A 14,622-nucleotide genomic window follows, 5' to 3' on the forward strand; every position below is an offset into this window, starting at 1 on the left:
GGCAATTGACAAGCCAATCCTTAAATACTCTGTGGATTCAAAGGACTTGCAAAGTGGAAAGACAGAGAGCTTATAAAGTAGACACGCAGGGATCACCTGGTAGGTGAGGGTAGAAGGGTTGCAGAGGACGGAGACAACCCAGGCCAGCTCCCTCTGGTCCACTGGAAGCACTTGTGTATTTTTTGCTCTTACCACGTCTGTAGACATTTCAACCCCATACAGCAACCCCTTCCTCCTCTCTCTGGAGCAGAGAACTGTCAGTCTCTTGCCATTGAGATTTTTCAGCTGTGAATCAGACACACCGGTCCACTCTGTCCTGCCAAGGGATCCTTACCAGCTTTTCCAAGTGGCCCCGGAAAGGCCACCTAGTAGGCATGAATGTCACCTTGAAATGTGGGGGTGGCTGGCACCTCTTGTCTCGGGACTCCGGGTGAAATGGAAACCATTCTAGGTTAGTAGCCTGCTAGACACACAGAGAGAATGTGTGTGCTCTGATGCTATTAGCAATGACTGGAGTGTGGGCTTTGTTGGAATGTGTGTGTGAAATAAGTGTGTGAAATTCTGTCTGTACGGACCACTGCCAGGTAAAGCTTGTCTTTGTGCATGGACAGAGATCGGGAGTGAGATCGAAGAGGCACACTCGAATATAATGCTCACTACTTTCTTTTGCTGAAGTTGTTCACTGCGTAAGAGAAGAGACAGGTTTGAAGTTTGCTCCAGGTATACGGTCACAGTGCATTGACCCCGCAAGTTCAAAAGTATGTGGGGGAAAATACAAGCTACCCGTTCAGTAACAGTGATAAACACAGTAAAGGCTCATTACCCTGAGGACAGTGTCACGGGGAGGTGATGACCGGGATTTGTGGGGACTCTCAACTCGATGAGCCTCACGTGGGCACCTGTCACAACACAGTCATCCTAACGAAATCGCTGGGTTTACAGGGAAAGCTCTCGGCCCTGGGGGCTGCGCTTTGGCTGCGTGCTTTGGCCATTTCTTGCCCCAAGTGAGTTGTGCGAGCTGAACGCCGTCAACCAGGGAGACCACAGAAACCCGTAGGACAGCCAGCTGGAAGACCAGGGGCGTGAGGCTTGGGTTCTGGGGAGGACGGGCCGTGGGCAGGATGTGACATGGCCCTGGGAGGGACCCAACACAGGTGAGGGCCTCCTCCTGGTACAGGGAGTGGATGTCCACTTGGTGGGCAGTGTTCTTCCCCAGGCCTGAAGCCGGCGAGTCTCGATCCCTGAGAGCTTTCTCTCCCGAGCTGTAGACACGCTGTGCTGCGCAGGCATCTGGGGGCTGTTCCATTCCAATGTGTCCGACCCCCACCCCAACTTTCAGACGGGACTCTTTATTGTGGGCCAGCTGGAATCGGCGCTTTGGGCACCCCCACCCCCCACGATTCCCCCAGAGCAGTTTGTTTTCTCTGCTTGGCGGGAGGCAGGAAGACCACAGCTGAGACGCTGTGCCCGTCCAGCACAGACCTACCGTCAGCTTTCCAGAATGGTGGAGCCCGGGTCTCCGCTCAGCACACACAGCTCTGCTATCACGGAATAGAACAGTTCTTCTGAAGGCCTGAGATCCCAGTCCAGATGGGGACTGAGCTGACCAGGGTTTGGGACTCGCAGCCCAGGCAGCAGCACGGACAGAGGAGGACGGAGGGAGATGGGGGGTCTCTGAGGCCGGCAGGTGGCGGCCAGCCATGCTGCTGACCCGGCTGGAGCTCGCTGGTCCCTCTTCTCTCCTGCCTCTCGGCATGCACGCTGCCCTGGCTCAGGCCGCCCTGGCAGCCCAAGGAGATGCTGGCCCGACCGTCCAGGCTCGTGGCTGCCACAGGGGAGGGCAGACTCCGGAGGCAGAGCGGAGGTCCTGAGCCGAGTCAGGGCTCAGGGGTGGGACAGAGCGCGTGCCAGCGCTTCACCAGCTCCTTGGGCTTGCTGAGCATCGCGTTCCAGTGCTCCAGCTGTCTGCCTCGGGCGTACATGTAGGGGCCCACGACCACCCGGCCCAGCTGGTGGCTGTCTGTGGGGGAGGGAAAAACGCCGTCATTCTTCAGAGCACAGAAGCCACCCAACTTGGGCAGTACCCCCAGTGCCTTCTCTTTCCCTGTCTCACTCTTCCTCTCAGAGGATGGAGCTAGCCCCTCCCTCTTGAAGCAGGAGCAGGCAGCCCCCAAAAGGTCCTGGCTTTGCTCTGGAACTGAAGATGGGGGAGAAGGGAGCCCAAGTGGAGAGCCAGCAGAAGCCGCCCTTTGACCTCTCCGTACGTTGCCACGGAGAGACAAACTGAGCAGAGATGGGTGTGAATCTCGGCTCTCCTACTCTCAACCTCTGTGTCCCTGGGCATGTATCTCAGCCTCTCTGAGTTCTAGTTGCCCTAGCAGAGAACAGAAACCTCTCTCTGCAGGTCCTACTGCCTGAACGCTCCTCCTGCGCCCATGTCCCAAAGAGCCTGGGGGGTGGGGGAGCAGCCTTACTCTCCCCTCTGGTGCTCTGCAGCACGGTCAGGCTGAGGCTGGCAGTGTCCAGCTCCGCAGGATCGGCCTTGAAGCTGAAAGTCTCGCTGTACACGGGGTTGGCTGAGCCCAGCACCGCCGAAGTCTTCTTGCACTTGACAAACTTGTTGTGGTTCATCAGAGACACTTTGACAAACACACCTAAGGAGCAGTGCAGACAGTGGGCTGGGCTGGGAGGGAGAGGCAGGGTCCAGCCTCTGGCCTGTGGGAGGTCTGGCTGGGAGGCCACACGCCCACCTTGGGCACCAGGCCCCTTCTGCTGCAGCCAGAGGGCACCAATTACAAGAGAAAACAGGGACCATTAGTGTATGGGCTTACACCCGAGGAAATACTTGACTCCCTTCCATTTCCTTCCTCTGTGCCTCCTGAGTGCATCATGGCTCCGCTGGCCCTTGCTTCCCAGAGCCTGACTGGCTCCCTGGAGTTCCTCAAGCACCTTCTTCTTCAGAGGGTCAAGGTTTTGGGGGTGGGGCTCACATGAATTTTAGATCCATGGTGGAAGGTTGAATGACAACTTGCTTATGGTGACCCAGATGTGGAGACACACAGGGATCTGATAGCTACCACTCTGCTTGCGGGGCCGGGGGGCGGGCGTTGGGGGTGCATAAGGGCAGGACATTTCGGTGAGCCAGAGCAGGGAGTCCACTCCTCCAGCTGCTGGGTTCTGGGCGCCCAGAGGAAGCAGAATACTGCACTCCCTGTCAGCCTGAAGCATCTCCTTTCTGCCCAGTGTCCTGCCTGGTGTACAGGGAGCCTGCCCAGGGGGCAGTGGGGGCAAGGGCTCTGGCCCCGGAGGAAGTGGAATCCTTCACGGAAGGGCAGAGGTGGAGGAAGAGGGACAGAACCTTTACGGAGCCAAGATGCTGCCTTGGGAAAGGAGAGGGGAGGACTTGGTCTCGGGGGGTGTTAGGGGTCTTGGTGGAGGCCAAGGGGATACAGTCTTGGGTTCAATAGAAGGAAGTGGCTTCCCACATCACAGCCGTCCACAGAGGGTAGTGAGCACTCCATGGTGGGCCACAGGCAGGCAGAAACTGAAGGGCCAGAGGAAGGGGTCAGACTCCAGCCCAGGCCACAGGCTCACTGGACAGGGCCCGCCCTGCAAAGGAAAACTTACTGATGAAACTCGTGTCCTCCTGGAGCTGGAGACCCTTGGCTCGCAGCACGACCACAGTCAGGCGACACAGGCAGTCATTGTAGCTGAGACAGAACTGCAGGTCTCCAAACTCGGAGGGAGGCTGGAGAGGCCCAGAGGAAAGCATCCCTGTCACTCAGCAGGTGCTGGAGAGGCCGTGGTATCTGGCCTCCTCCCAGCAGTCAGGCTCTGGTCCTGGGTTACACACCCATGGTGTCTCCTTTCAGCCCAACGGCATTTTACGGATGGGGAAGCTGCGGTCTGGACAGTGGAAAGGGCTTGCTGAAGCTCACACAGTAGTGAGTGTCAGAGCTGAGGGTTCAAACCCAGGTCTAGGGGATTCCAAAGCCTTTTTCAAGCTGCCTGGGTCTTCTGAGGGGTCAGGAGAAGAGAGGGCAAGCCTGGTCCATTTGGGGTATCACCTTTCACAGGTGTCTGATCTGGAAGGGAATCAAGTTGATCCAGGTAATCTGGTCTCCAGGGCAAAAGAACCTCAGGCCACCTTTCCTTGCCCAAGAGTAGCTCTGCCCTGCCCCCTGGTCCCAGGCCGCTCCAGCCCAGTTTCATGACCCCAAGTCACACTTGCTTGGGTTGATGCTGGCCAGCAGGCACTGGGCCACACTGCTGGCTGCCCCTGGGAGTCTGACACACAAAAGTATATGCTTGGTGACCTTGACCTTTACCTCTCCACTCTCAGCCTCCAGGTCTCTCCAGATGACATGCGGGCAGTCACCGGCCAGAGGCTCATTTCTCAGGGGGAAGAACACCTGGCCCAGGAGCTGGTGCTTCCTCTGCCTGTCCACGTGGTACACGGAGAACCTGAGTACCCTTTGAGTGATGTTCTTGCTGGACACCTGGGAGAGATGAGGGTCTGGGCTGGGGTCAGGCGTGGAAACAGAGGATGGGAGGGTGTGGTACACTGTTCTCGACACAGGAGATTTTGGTGAGAGGTGGTTCAGCCAGGAACCTGCACCCCCCCCCCAAACCCAGACATCGTCAGGGGACCGTTCCAGTAGTGGGGACCTGTCCCCCGGGGACCAGTGGCAGTGGGAACATGTGCCAGAGCCTTGCCCTGCAGAGTGAGTTCAAGGACCAACAGTGTCTACCCCTCCTCTGGACCTTATTAGAAATACAGGACATGAGGCCCCATCTCAGGCCCATGAAGGAAATCCACCGTTTAACAGGACCTCCAAGTGATCTGCCTGCACATAAAAATGTGAGAAGTCCCCCACCGGAGCCCACAGAAACAAGTTTGTGAACACGCCATGTGGCCACGCTGGGCAGCACGGCTACATGTCTTGGCTTTTTACGTTCTGAGGAGAACAAGGTCACCTGTGAACACCGCAGCCTTGACCCCCAGCAAAACAGGCGGGATCTGGGCCCCATGCCAGCTCTCCATGCAGCTCCAGCTCTCGGGCCCAGAAGAAGGCAAGAATTCAGGCTCTGACCTCAGCAATCACCCTCTTCCCGGATGCTGAACGGCCTCTCCTCACCTTGCCAGTCAGCCTACTGCCTGGCTCTTGAAAATGTTTGTCCAAGGCCTCAAGGCAGCTCTTGATGCCTGGTTTCCCATCAGGGCCCCCAGTCACCTGCTTAGACTCCCAGGCCCCTGTGGGCTTGGCTCAGTGCCCTGACAGCCTCTGCACCTGCAGACCCTGAGCCGGCCTGTCCTCAGGGCAGCCAAGGCAGCACGGGCTGCACGATGGCTCTTGGGCCCTGCACTGGCCTCCAACACACTAGGCGAGTTCCTGCCCCTGCTCTAAGGGGGCGTGGGGGTCTCACCCTCTGCCTTTCTTGGATAACCTTGCCAGAAACCCCCTAAGGCTCCAGGGCTTTGGACTGCTTCTCCAGAGCCTCGTGGGCCAGAGCCTGGCATCCAGTAGGTGGTCCGAGGATGTGTTTTCTCTTTCTCTCCTCCAGGCACCCCTGAAACAGGGAGCCCAGCCCTCTACCCCTCACCTCCCTCGCTCGCCCCCCTCCCCCCCAAATAGGGCTCTGGGCTCTTGCAGACCCTGACCTGTCCGGTAGGTAAAGTAGACCTGGTGGCAGCAGGGGCCTGGGAGGCCTTCAGGGCCCTAGCTGTCACAGGAGGCTGGGGTCACCTGGACCCTGGCTGCTCCTTCCTCGGAGGCCAGACTCTATATGCTGCAGGGGTCATACCTGGAAGATGAAGTGCTCATCAAACTGCGGGCTGGAGGTCTTGCGTTTGGTCTTCGACTGGAGGAAGCGCCGCTCGTCGGGCAGCAGGTGCAGCTTCACGAGGGGGCTGCAGCTCTCCGAGGGGGCTTGCAGCCTCCGAGCCTTGATTAAGCCCACCAACAGCCGCTCGGCGTCCTGCTGATATTCCACGGAGAACCACAGCCGTCCCAGGCAGCCCTCAGGGAAGTCGGTTTCACTCTTGTCCTCCAGGAACTTATATAGATCTGGGTTGATGGTCGCCACCGTGCCTGTATTTCCTATAACACAGGGGCGGGGTGGTCTGCCAGGCCCGAGGAAGGCAGGGACAGTGGTGGGAGGTGGATAGCAAGCTCTGGGCTTCATCGCCCCTGCCCCAGCCCATCTCTTCTTGCCTGAGCTTCCAGGAGACAGTTCTCTGGCTTCTCCTTACCACATCCTCCCCACACCCTTCTCTAGACTGGACACAGCCCCTCTCTCTAGGACTACTCTTCCAGGAAGCCTGCCAGCACTAAGGCATGGTATATCCAGTCCTGCTCCCCTCTGAGGCCCCCCAAAGAGTGCCCATTTAACTCCATTTAACCCCAACCCCTAGGTCAGGGCCTGCTTGGTGGGGGGGGGGACCCAGTGCCCAGCTCTTGGCCTGGCTCCTGTCCATGGGGTCCACAGGATGTCTCAGTGATGAAGTTTTGCCTCTTTTCTTCCTCTTCAAATTAGAGGGGACTAGCTGATCCCTTCTGGTTCCTGGGAAGGTATCTTGGGAGGTCTTCAGAGCAAAGGGGTAGGCAGAAAGCTGTGTGCCCGGCTCCTACCACTTGCCCTCTGGATCACGCAACCTATCAGCCTAGAACAAAACTCATTGAGCGCTCTGGGTTCTAATCCCAGACCTGTTGCTTACTGCCTCTGTGACCTTGAGCAGGGCACTCTTAACTTTCTGAGCCTCTGTTTATGAATGTGTAAGATGGGGCAAGGATCTCTTCCCCCACAGAGGCATGGGGTGAGGTAGGTCTAAGGCCACAACGGCACCTGAGGCCAGATCTGGCACAAGCTGGGGGTGCAGCAGACGTTCGGTAAACCCAAGTACCTGGAAAGAGCGGTCACTGGGCAACTCTTTTCAACGGAAACCAGAAAACTCTGCCCAGAGCACTAGGATTGCAAGGAAAATGGCATTACTGCTGAGACCCAGCAGAGCCCAACCAACAGCCACCTTGCTTCTGCTTCACTCTGTGGTCCAGCCTAGGGGGGTGGGCTTGCTGCCTAAATTCTGCCCCCAGGAGGCCAGTGGTGTGGGCTTTCCCTATGTACCACAGTCCTGGTGGTCTCTGCCCCCAGAATAAGCGGACCTGGTCACTGAGGGCACTACCGGAGGACTGCTGGTTCCGGCGGTTTTCCAGAACCAGGCCCGTGAAAGCAAATGGGCCCACCCTGGCCTGAACAGACCCTGACCCCAGCACTCACCAACGCTGCCACTGGAGGGGCGGGGCAGGAGCTCTGGGGAGAGGCAAGGGTCCTGTGGGGCCTGGGCCCACTCTCCACGGTGTAGGGGTACCCAGTCTTGGTCTTGAAGGGAAGGAGGCACCACGAACGGCACACCTGGAGGCCTGTCCCGAGGTGGGGAGATGACATACATATTGGTGGCAAGTGACCGTTGTGGCCTCCTTGCGCTCAGCCCATAGGGGTTGAGGGCTGGAGGCTGGGGGAAGAAAAAGCAGCAGGAGCCAGGAGGAGGCAAGAGCACTATTTTCTGGGTCCACATTCCCCCACCATCCCCCCACCAAAGCTAACAGCTCTGCCCATCTGCAGCCAGTGGAGACTTGCTGAAGGAGCACTGCTTCCGGAGTCATTCTGCCCGGACTCAAATGCCTGTTCTGGCACTTACTAGGCCTGCTTTATGTCCTCTGGGTCTGTTTTCTTATCTGGAAAATGAGCCTCACAATGCCTGTCCCAGAGCTTGTCGTGATGATTCTGGGGTTGCTTTGTAGCATGGTAATGGCATAGAGGAGGAGCCCCACAAAATAGACTTTCCTCCCTACCCCCCACCAAGGGAAACTCCACATCCTGCCTCACCTGCTTGTCTGCGTCCTGGCAGGTGGGGGGTAGAGCTTGCCCCCCTGTACGCTGGAGGCAGCGGTGCTCCCTGGCAGCTCCTCATAGGTGGACAGGGCCCGAAGCTTCTTCCAGAGACAGCAGCTCACCCAGATCAGCAACAGTAGCAGTAGCAACCCCCCAGCGAGGCCCCCAATTACCAGGGCCACCTGCTCTGGGGGCAGAGACCACCCGGATTGTGATGCCAGGGGGAAAGACACCCCCCCCCCACCTCCGCACCGCTGGCCTGCAGGGGGTGGGGGGCAGAATGTGGGCAGCAACCCCACCCCCTGGGTTGGACCCTAGGACTGACACAGAAGCAGGCTTCCTGTTGCTTTGGAAAGCGGCAGGCCTTGGGCTTGAGATTCTGGCTGAAATGAACCATTTTCTCATGCTCCTGATGAGACATTCCATCTGCTTTCACCAGAACCTTTATCTTTCCAGGTTTCCGGTTCAGGCTTGAGGGTAAGCCCGAGTGTGGCCATTCTATACTTAAGGGAAGCCCAGGAAGGGATGATGCCCTGGTTTGCAATCCCTGTCCTTTTTGGTCCTGGGGCCTGCTGAGAGACTGCTCGTGTTTGAATTCTGTAACGTTCTCTAAAACCCAATCCTTTCCTCAACCCTCTATCAAGATGAAGCCACTTAGGGGGATCAGTTGAAGACAACGGCAAGGAATGTCGATGAGGAAGGGCGCAGTAGGTGCGAGAAACAGAGACACAAGGACAGTTGACTGCCTGCACCCCATCATTTGAGGGGGCCTGGCCGGATCCACTCGCGTTCAGCGCCGGCTGAGAGCACCGAGACGCTCGTTCCCAGGCGCCGGCTGCCCTCCAAGGACAAAGAAGGTGCCTGCTTTACGTCACGTGCGGACAAGGGGCTTCTGGCAGGCTCTAGGGTCTGGAGCGAGGGGACTGGTGAGAGGGCCAGATCCCCACACTTTCTGCCTCGCAACCGTCTGGGAGGAGAGAGTCTCCCTCTCCACTTCACCCTCGCAGGGTACGGGCTGCGCCCCGGCGGGGCAGGCGGGGAGAGGCAAAGTGCGGCCACGGCTGGGGATGGGCAGGGGGCCCGGATGCAGCGCTGGGCGCGAGGGTACCGCGAGGGGCACTTACCCGCCATGGGACTGCTCGGGCCGGCTGTCGGGGCCGGGGCGCACGTATCTCCGCGCCTCCAGCCGCTGCGGGGCAGGCTTTTAAGGCCCGGCGGGGGCCGTCCGGAGGACGCGGGGGCGGTCCCTGGTCTCGCTGGGCCCTGGCTACAGACCGCGGGTCTGGGAGCCACCCCCCGGACTCCGCAGCTCCGCCCCGGCCAGGCTCGCCAGAGTGGAGCCCCTGGTGCGTGCCCGGAAACTGCAGGGCTCCGGGCTGGGCGGTACGGGGCGCCCGGGGCTCCCAGCAGGTCGGGTGGGGTGGGGTGCGAGGGCCCCCCGCTCCGGGAGGGTAGGGTGAGAGGGCCCCTGGCTAAGGCCTTGGCCGCCGCGTCTGATGGAGGGCTCAGCACCCGAACCTTCACGCCAGGCTGCCTGGGCAAGCCACTTTTAGGTCTAGGAGTGCGCGTCCACCTTCCGCGGCCCCCCGCAGCGTGAGGTCCCCCCCTACACCCCCGCTCCGGCCCGGCGCCCATCCGCATTCCTGGGGCCTGCCCAGCTCCCAGGGCGGACTCTCCTTTCCGGGTCCCCGTGGCTTGCGCTGCGGCGCTGAAGTTCACTCGTCCACCGTCGCAGCACACAAAATAACGAGGCTTTGGAGAGCCCTGGTTCTGCAGCAGGCCCTCTGACAACGACTCTGGGTTCCAACTCTGCTCCCCACCCACCAGCTGTGCCACTTGGGACAATTTCCTTCAGCACCCCGGGCTCTCTGTCCTCAGTTGGGTTAGCAATAGTACTCCCTCTGGATGGAAGTATGTAATGGATATGGCTTAGAATGGTGACTTAGCCTGAGGGTGTGGGGTTGGGGGTGCTCAGAGCCTGCCACCCACTACTGTGGTGATTTTGTGGCTCAGGGTGGAGTCGTCTGGATCCCCTCGACACCCGAAACCCTTATTATTGTAGTGATTATTATCAGAGCGCAGGGGCAGTGCAGTTGAGACTACTGAACGCAGCCTTCGCGGGAGGCTGGAGGAAAGGCCCTGCAGTTCCTCTGCCCGCTCCGTCTTGAGCCCCATCCACATGCACCTTCTTGGGGCCGCACGCAGCGGTCCCTGAGGAGCGCTCTGGGGCCGGGAGCAGGGGTGGGGTGGGGGAGCATCTGAAACCTCGAGGCTGCATCTGTAGTTGGCAACTGAAAGAAATATATGTGTGTGGGGAGGGAGGGTCGGTCTTGTAGTACAGCCTTGAAGGTCATGTCCAAAGAGCAACTCTGGGCCCTGCTCCTGCCTGGCACCTATGCCTATCACACGGTAGGGAGAAGGCTGAGTAGACTAGACAGGGTTGGCGGGGGGGTCCTCCAGGCTGTCAGTGTGCAGCTCTGTCCTGCCCCCAGGGCCGGTTGACTTGAGGCATGATGGGTGGTGAACTGGGGTCCCCCTCCTTTCCCAGGGGTGGGAAGTGGGGCAGTTACTTTCTTCCCGTGGTCAGGTGAGAAAGGGGTCCCTGCATCTCTACCCAGTAGGGCCTCTCTCTGCTCTCCACCCCCGAAGACTGCTAGGAGCCTGGTGGAGGCAGGGCATTTCCTTTTCCCACCTTTCCCCTCCTGCAAATCCTGTTGGTGTCTGGAGAACCTGGGGCTCTAACCTTTGCTTCTGCTCAGCTGAGGATGCTGATGACATCTTGGGAGGTGGGGTCTGGGTCCCCCTCAAAGCCTCCTCATCTTTCTCCTCAGGTCTGAGTTGCATGTCAGTTTTCTGTTAGTTAAAAACAATGTAGTGTCTTGCAGCCTGAAGTCAGAAGACTGAAAGAGATCTGCAGGGCTGCCTTCGTTCTGGAGACTGGGGAGAAAATCCATTTCTTATCTTTTCCTGGCTTCTAGAAGCTGCTTGTAAGTGGCCCCTTCCTTTGTCTTCAAAGGGGCAGCAGCATTTTCTAATCTCTCTGAATCTTTATCATATTTGTTATTTTTAATTATTTATTTATTTTGAGAGAGAGAGTGAGCGAGCATGAGCATGGGGAGGGGCAGAGGGAGAGAAAGAATCGTAAGCAGACTCCCTGCTGAGCACAGAGCCTGATGCAGGGCTCAATCTCACAACTCTGAGATCATGACCTGAGCTGAAAGCAAGAGCTGGACGCCCAACTGACTGAGCCACCCAGGTGTCCCAATCCTTGTCACTGTCACATCTAAGTAGATCTGACTCCCTCTTATAAGGTGATTAGGTGGGGCCTGCCCAGAAAATCCAGGGTAATTGTCCCATCTCAAGATCTTTACTTTAATCACTTCTTCAAGGTCCCCTTTGCGATGTCAGGTAACCCATTCCCAGGTCCCAAGCACTGGGACGTGGACATCGTTGGAGCCATCTCCATGACTGGCCCCAAGCTGCGTGAGTGGGTGCTTCTGGAAGAGGGAATGCTTTGTGGCCAGTCTGGAGGTGTCAGGTCCAGAGCTGCCCATCCTCCCCCAGCCCCATGCTCTGCTTTCCAAGGCCTCCAAGACCCCTTTCCTGGTCTCCTTTCCTCACCATCCACATCCAAGCATGGCCTGCTTCTGCCAGCTCTTCCTCCTCTGTCCAACTCCATCACCACCAAACACTCCCGCCTGGTCTCTGCCATAACCAACCCGGAACACAGCATCCAATTCCTGTCTGAATCTTCAGATTCAACCCTATCCCCCCTTCTCCACTATGTCTTCCAGGATCTCCTCCCCATTCTCAGCCACCCAGATGCTCCCCCACCTCCATCTGTCTGCAGCGCTCAGTGCCTGTGACCATCACCCCACCTCACTCTCCCTAGCAGACCAGGACTTCATGAAGGCAGGGAGCCATGTCTTTCTCAGCTCAGCATCCCAACATCAGCCTCTGGGACCGAGGCTGTGCTGAATGGTGGAAGAAAGGCTTGTACCCCGAGGATGAGCTGCCCCCTGGCTTCTGCCAGTGTCGTCTGTACATCACACACATCCCAGGCCCACACTCTGGGGCCCGCCAGGAGCTCTTGACCTTGCCCTGGAGCCTGGCTGTGGGGTCTTGCTGTCACGTTGCTAGCTCAGCCTGCGAGCACCTTACCCATGCAGCCAGCCCCCCAAATTTTCAGTCTTTTCTCCTCCACTGGAAGATGAAAGCAGGTGTTGGGGGTGTGTGAGTTCACCTTTCTTGTTCCTCCTTATGTTTTGGGCACCCTGATGCTGGCTCAGTGTGCATGACCTGTTGAACCTTACCTTGTGTCAGCCCTGCATAGTTGGTCTTCTCATGAAGAAACCAAATCAAAGAAGTTCCATGGACCACCCAGTTAAGTGGGGGAGCTAGACCCAGCCCCTGGACTCCCTCTGTCCATGGCCTCGCAGGGGCCCCGAGCCCGGCTGAGCTACAGCCTGTTCACATGACAGCAGCTTCCAGGTCGAGCTGCAGCCCTGGCCCAGCTTCCTGTTTTTAGATCTCGTTCCTCTCTGGGTCTCTGGGAGCTGGGAACACTGGAAAGAGCGGCAGACAGGGTTTCTCTTCTCTGTGGCCAAAAGGAAGTCCTATTTCAACTGGCAAAAGCATTCCTGAGAAGGGCTGCAGGAAGTCCAAGTGTTTTAAAGGCCTGCAAATGCCTGCAGGTGATTAATAATTCAGTGCAATGGGTGATTCATGAGAAAGGCCACTTTCAATTAACCTTAAGAATCAGGCCGTCTGAGGAAGTGTCATCTCTCATCACCTAGGAACAGAGAGACTAGAGCAGGATAAAGGCCATGTCAAGAACCCCGTGGAAGACTGTGTTGCTCACAGTTATGTAAACTCCACCCTGGTCAGCCCAGGTCCCTCTCTGTGAGATGGGGAAGGAGCCTGTCTTTTCTCTGGTTCTGTTAGATTGGCCTTACTTTCCTACTTTTGAGGAGCTTGGAGAAAGTACCTTTCCTTATCTGGTCAGAAGCTCCCTGCTTGTCCCCCACTCCACCATCCTGGCTCCAAATAGTTCCTGCGGACAAACACTCAGCGTCTCAGGATGGAGCCCGGAGCCCACGGCTCATGCCTGCCCTGCAGGGGTTTTCTCTGCTGCCCTGCCTGGCTCGTCCTTCTTCCCGCCCTTGCTTGGCAGCCTTTCTCCCTACTGGCAACAACAGCCTACCTTTTCTTTCTCCGAAACTGCTCTCTCCCCTCCTTGCCCTCATGGAAGCTGATGGAAGACCATCCCACTGTGTGCTTCACTCCCTGGACACAGCAATGGGTTCAGCCCTGGAATTTTTATGGAATCCATTTTTGCGGACGCTCCTTTTTTCTCAGGCCCAGAGGAAGCAGAAGGAGCTACGTCTGGGGTGGGTGGGAGCACTTGTGTGGAGCAGGGTATGTGAGACAAAGCCGACACAGGAGCACAGAGCCTCAGGATACTGTCTGACCCTGGCCCTGCTGTGCCGGGAGTCATCTCTCCCCAGACGGTTCAATAAATTAAATATATATATATATATATATTTTAAAGCCAGTATGAGGAAATTTCTGTCACTTGCAACGAAGAGTCTTAATTAATTGTTAGCTGAGGCAGGCAATGGATGGGCGGGCAAGCACTGTGAAGCTCCTTCCCATCTCACTCAGGTGGAAAGTGAGTGACACGGACAGACGTGAGGAGTTGCCTGAGGCCACTGAGCTAGGAGGTGACTGGCTGGTCTTGACATCAGTTTTTCTAGCTCTGGGTCTCCTGATCGACCCCTCAGACAGTGCAGAAGTCAGGGATGGAGGCAAAGCTGGTCATTTCTGAATTATCATTGCTGGCCCTGCAGCGATGGAGGCAAAGCTGGTCATTTCTGAATTGTCATCGCTGGCCCTGCAGCCATCCCAGGGATGACTGGCCACTCAGGGGTGGGTCTTTTATCAGTCAAGGCTATTGCGGCCGGCAGCAGCTAATTTATTCCTCAGCGCCCTGTGCTCACCTGCGACCCCTCCAGCTTTGTTGCTAACAGCAGAACCCAGACTTTGAGGGAGCAGCTCTGTGCTGGGGCAGGGATGCCTCTGAGTTCTCTGGGCCACATACGGTGCTCTCAGCCCCCTAGATTTGATTGCTAGATTCTGACTTGACTAGCCTTCTTAGCAGCTGCTGGTGGCCACGTGGCAGGGCTCTAGCTGGTAAGACACGTGAGGACATCTTTCAGGGGGCTGCTGGGAAATACTTTTTAAAAATGAAATGTTGTTTTAATGTATCAAGGTATTACATCAATGTTTTGACAAAGACACTAAGAAGTTAGCCATCCAGCTCCAAAGAGAGGTGACAGACAGAGATGCAGATTGTCAAAGGTGGCCGCAAACCAGCCTCACAGCTAGCCCGTTGGGGGAAAGACAAAGCTGAGCGAGCGGAGGACGGAGAGGACTTGGGCAAGGGTTGGAGCTGAGTGGGGACCCCCTACCATTGGGGACAGGGGGAAGAGTCATACCTCCCTCAAGCCCAGAGACCATGAGCCTGAACAGGACCTCTCTGAGAGCCTGGTTTGTGTCCACTGGAGTTTGGGAGTTTGGAATTCCTCTGAAGCTCCCCCTGTGGCTATGATGGGTTCAGGGAGACACAGACACAGGGACTGACCAGGGCCAATGAGAGGCAACGCCAATTTTCCTGACAGTGCCAGGCTAGAGGCTCTTCCTGAGGGCCTTTGAATCTCGCCAGCAAAT

The 14,622-nt window shown here is 57.5% G+C and overlaps 1 protein-coding gene across 4 annotated transcripts; it reads right to left on the bottom strand.

Annotated features, from left to right (window-relative positions):
- Positions 1-1,671: 1,671 nt before the first annotated feature.
- Positions 1,672-9,456, bottom strand: LOC116573048 (synaptotagmin-15). Of its 4 annotated transcripts, none has more exons than XM_032312666.1 (8): positions 9,018-9,451; positions 7,888-8,152; positions 7,279-7,421; positions 5,806-6,101; positions 4,329-4,499; positions 3,628-3,748; positions 2,475-2,654; positions 1,672-2,020 (listed from the first exon to the last, which is right to left on the bottom strand). In XM_032312666.1, exons 1-8 carry the CDS (start codon positions 9,022-9,024, stop codon positions 1,878-1,880), a joined length of 1,326 nt encoding a protein of 441 aa, XP_032168557.1. In that variant the 5' UTR covers positions 9,025-9,451; the 3' UTR covers positions 1,672-1,877. The 4 variants fall into 4 exon arrangements, with proteins under 4 accessions (XP_032168557.1, XP_032168558.1, XP_032168560.1 ...); XM_032312667.1 differs by having other exon boundaries at positions 7,888-8,080; positions 9,018-9,449; XM_032312669.1 differs by lacking the exons at positions 7,279-7,421; positions 7,888-8,152 and having other exon boundaries at positions 9,018-9,449.
- Positions 9,457-14,622: the final 5,166 nt, after the last annotated feature.

This window comes from Mustela erminea, chromosome 14, assembly GCF_009829155.1.
Source record: "Mustela erminea isolate mMusErm1 chromosome 14, mMusErm1.Pri, whole genome shotgun sequence".
Classification (NCBI taxonomy): domain Eukaryota; kingdom Metazoa; phylum Chordata; class Mammalia; order Carnivora; family Mustelidae; genus Mustela; species Mustela erminea.

Excerpts from the sequence above, each read along its gene's own strand:
- LOC116573048 (XM_032312666.1), bottom strand. Across the intron at positions 3,749-4,328 it reads TGGAGGCTGAGAGTGGAGAG|CCTCCCTCCGAGTTTGGAGA; the intron begins GTAAAGGTCAAG and ends GGGCCTCTCCAG. Across the intron at positions 2,655-3,627 it reads GGAGGACACGAGTTTCATCA|GTGTGTTTGTCAAAGTGTCT; the intron begins GTAAGTTTTCCT and ends ACTGCTCCTTAG.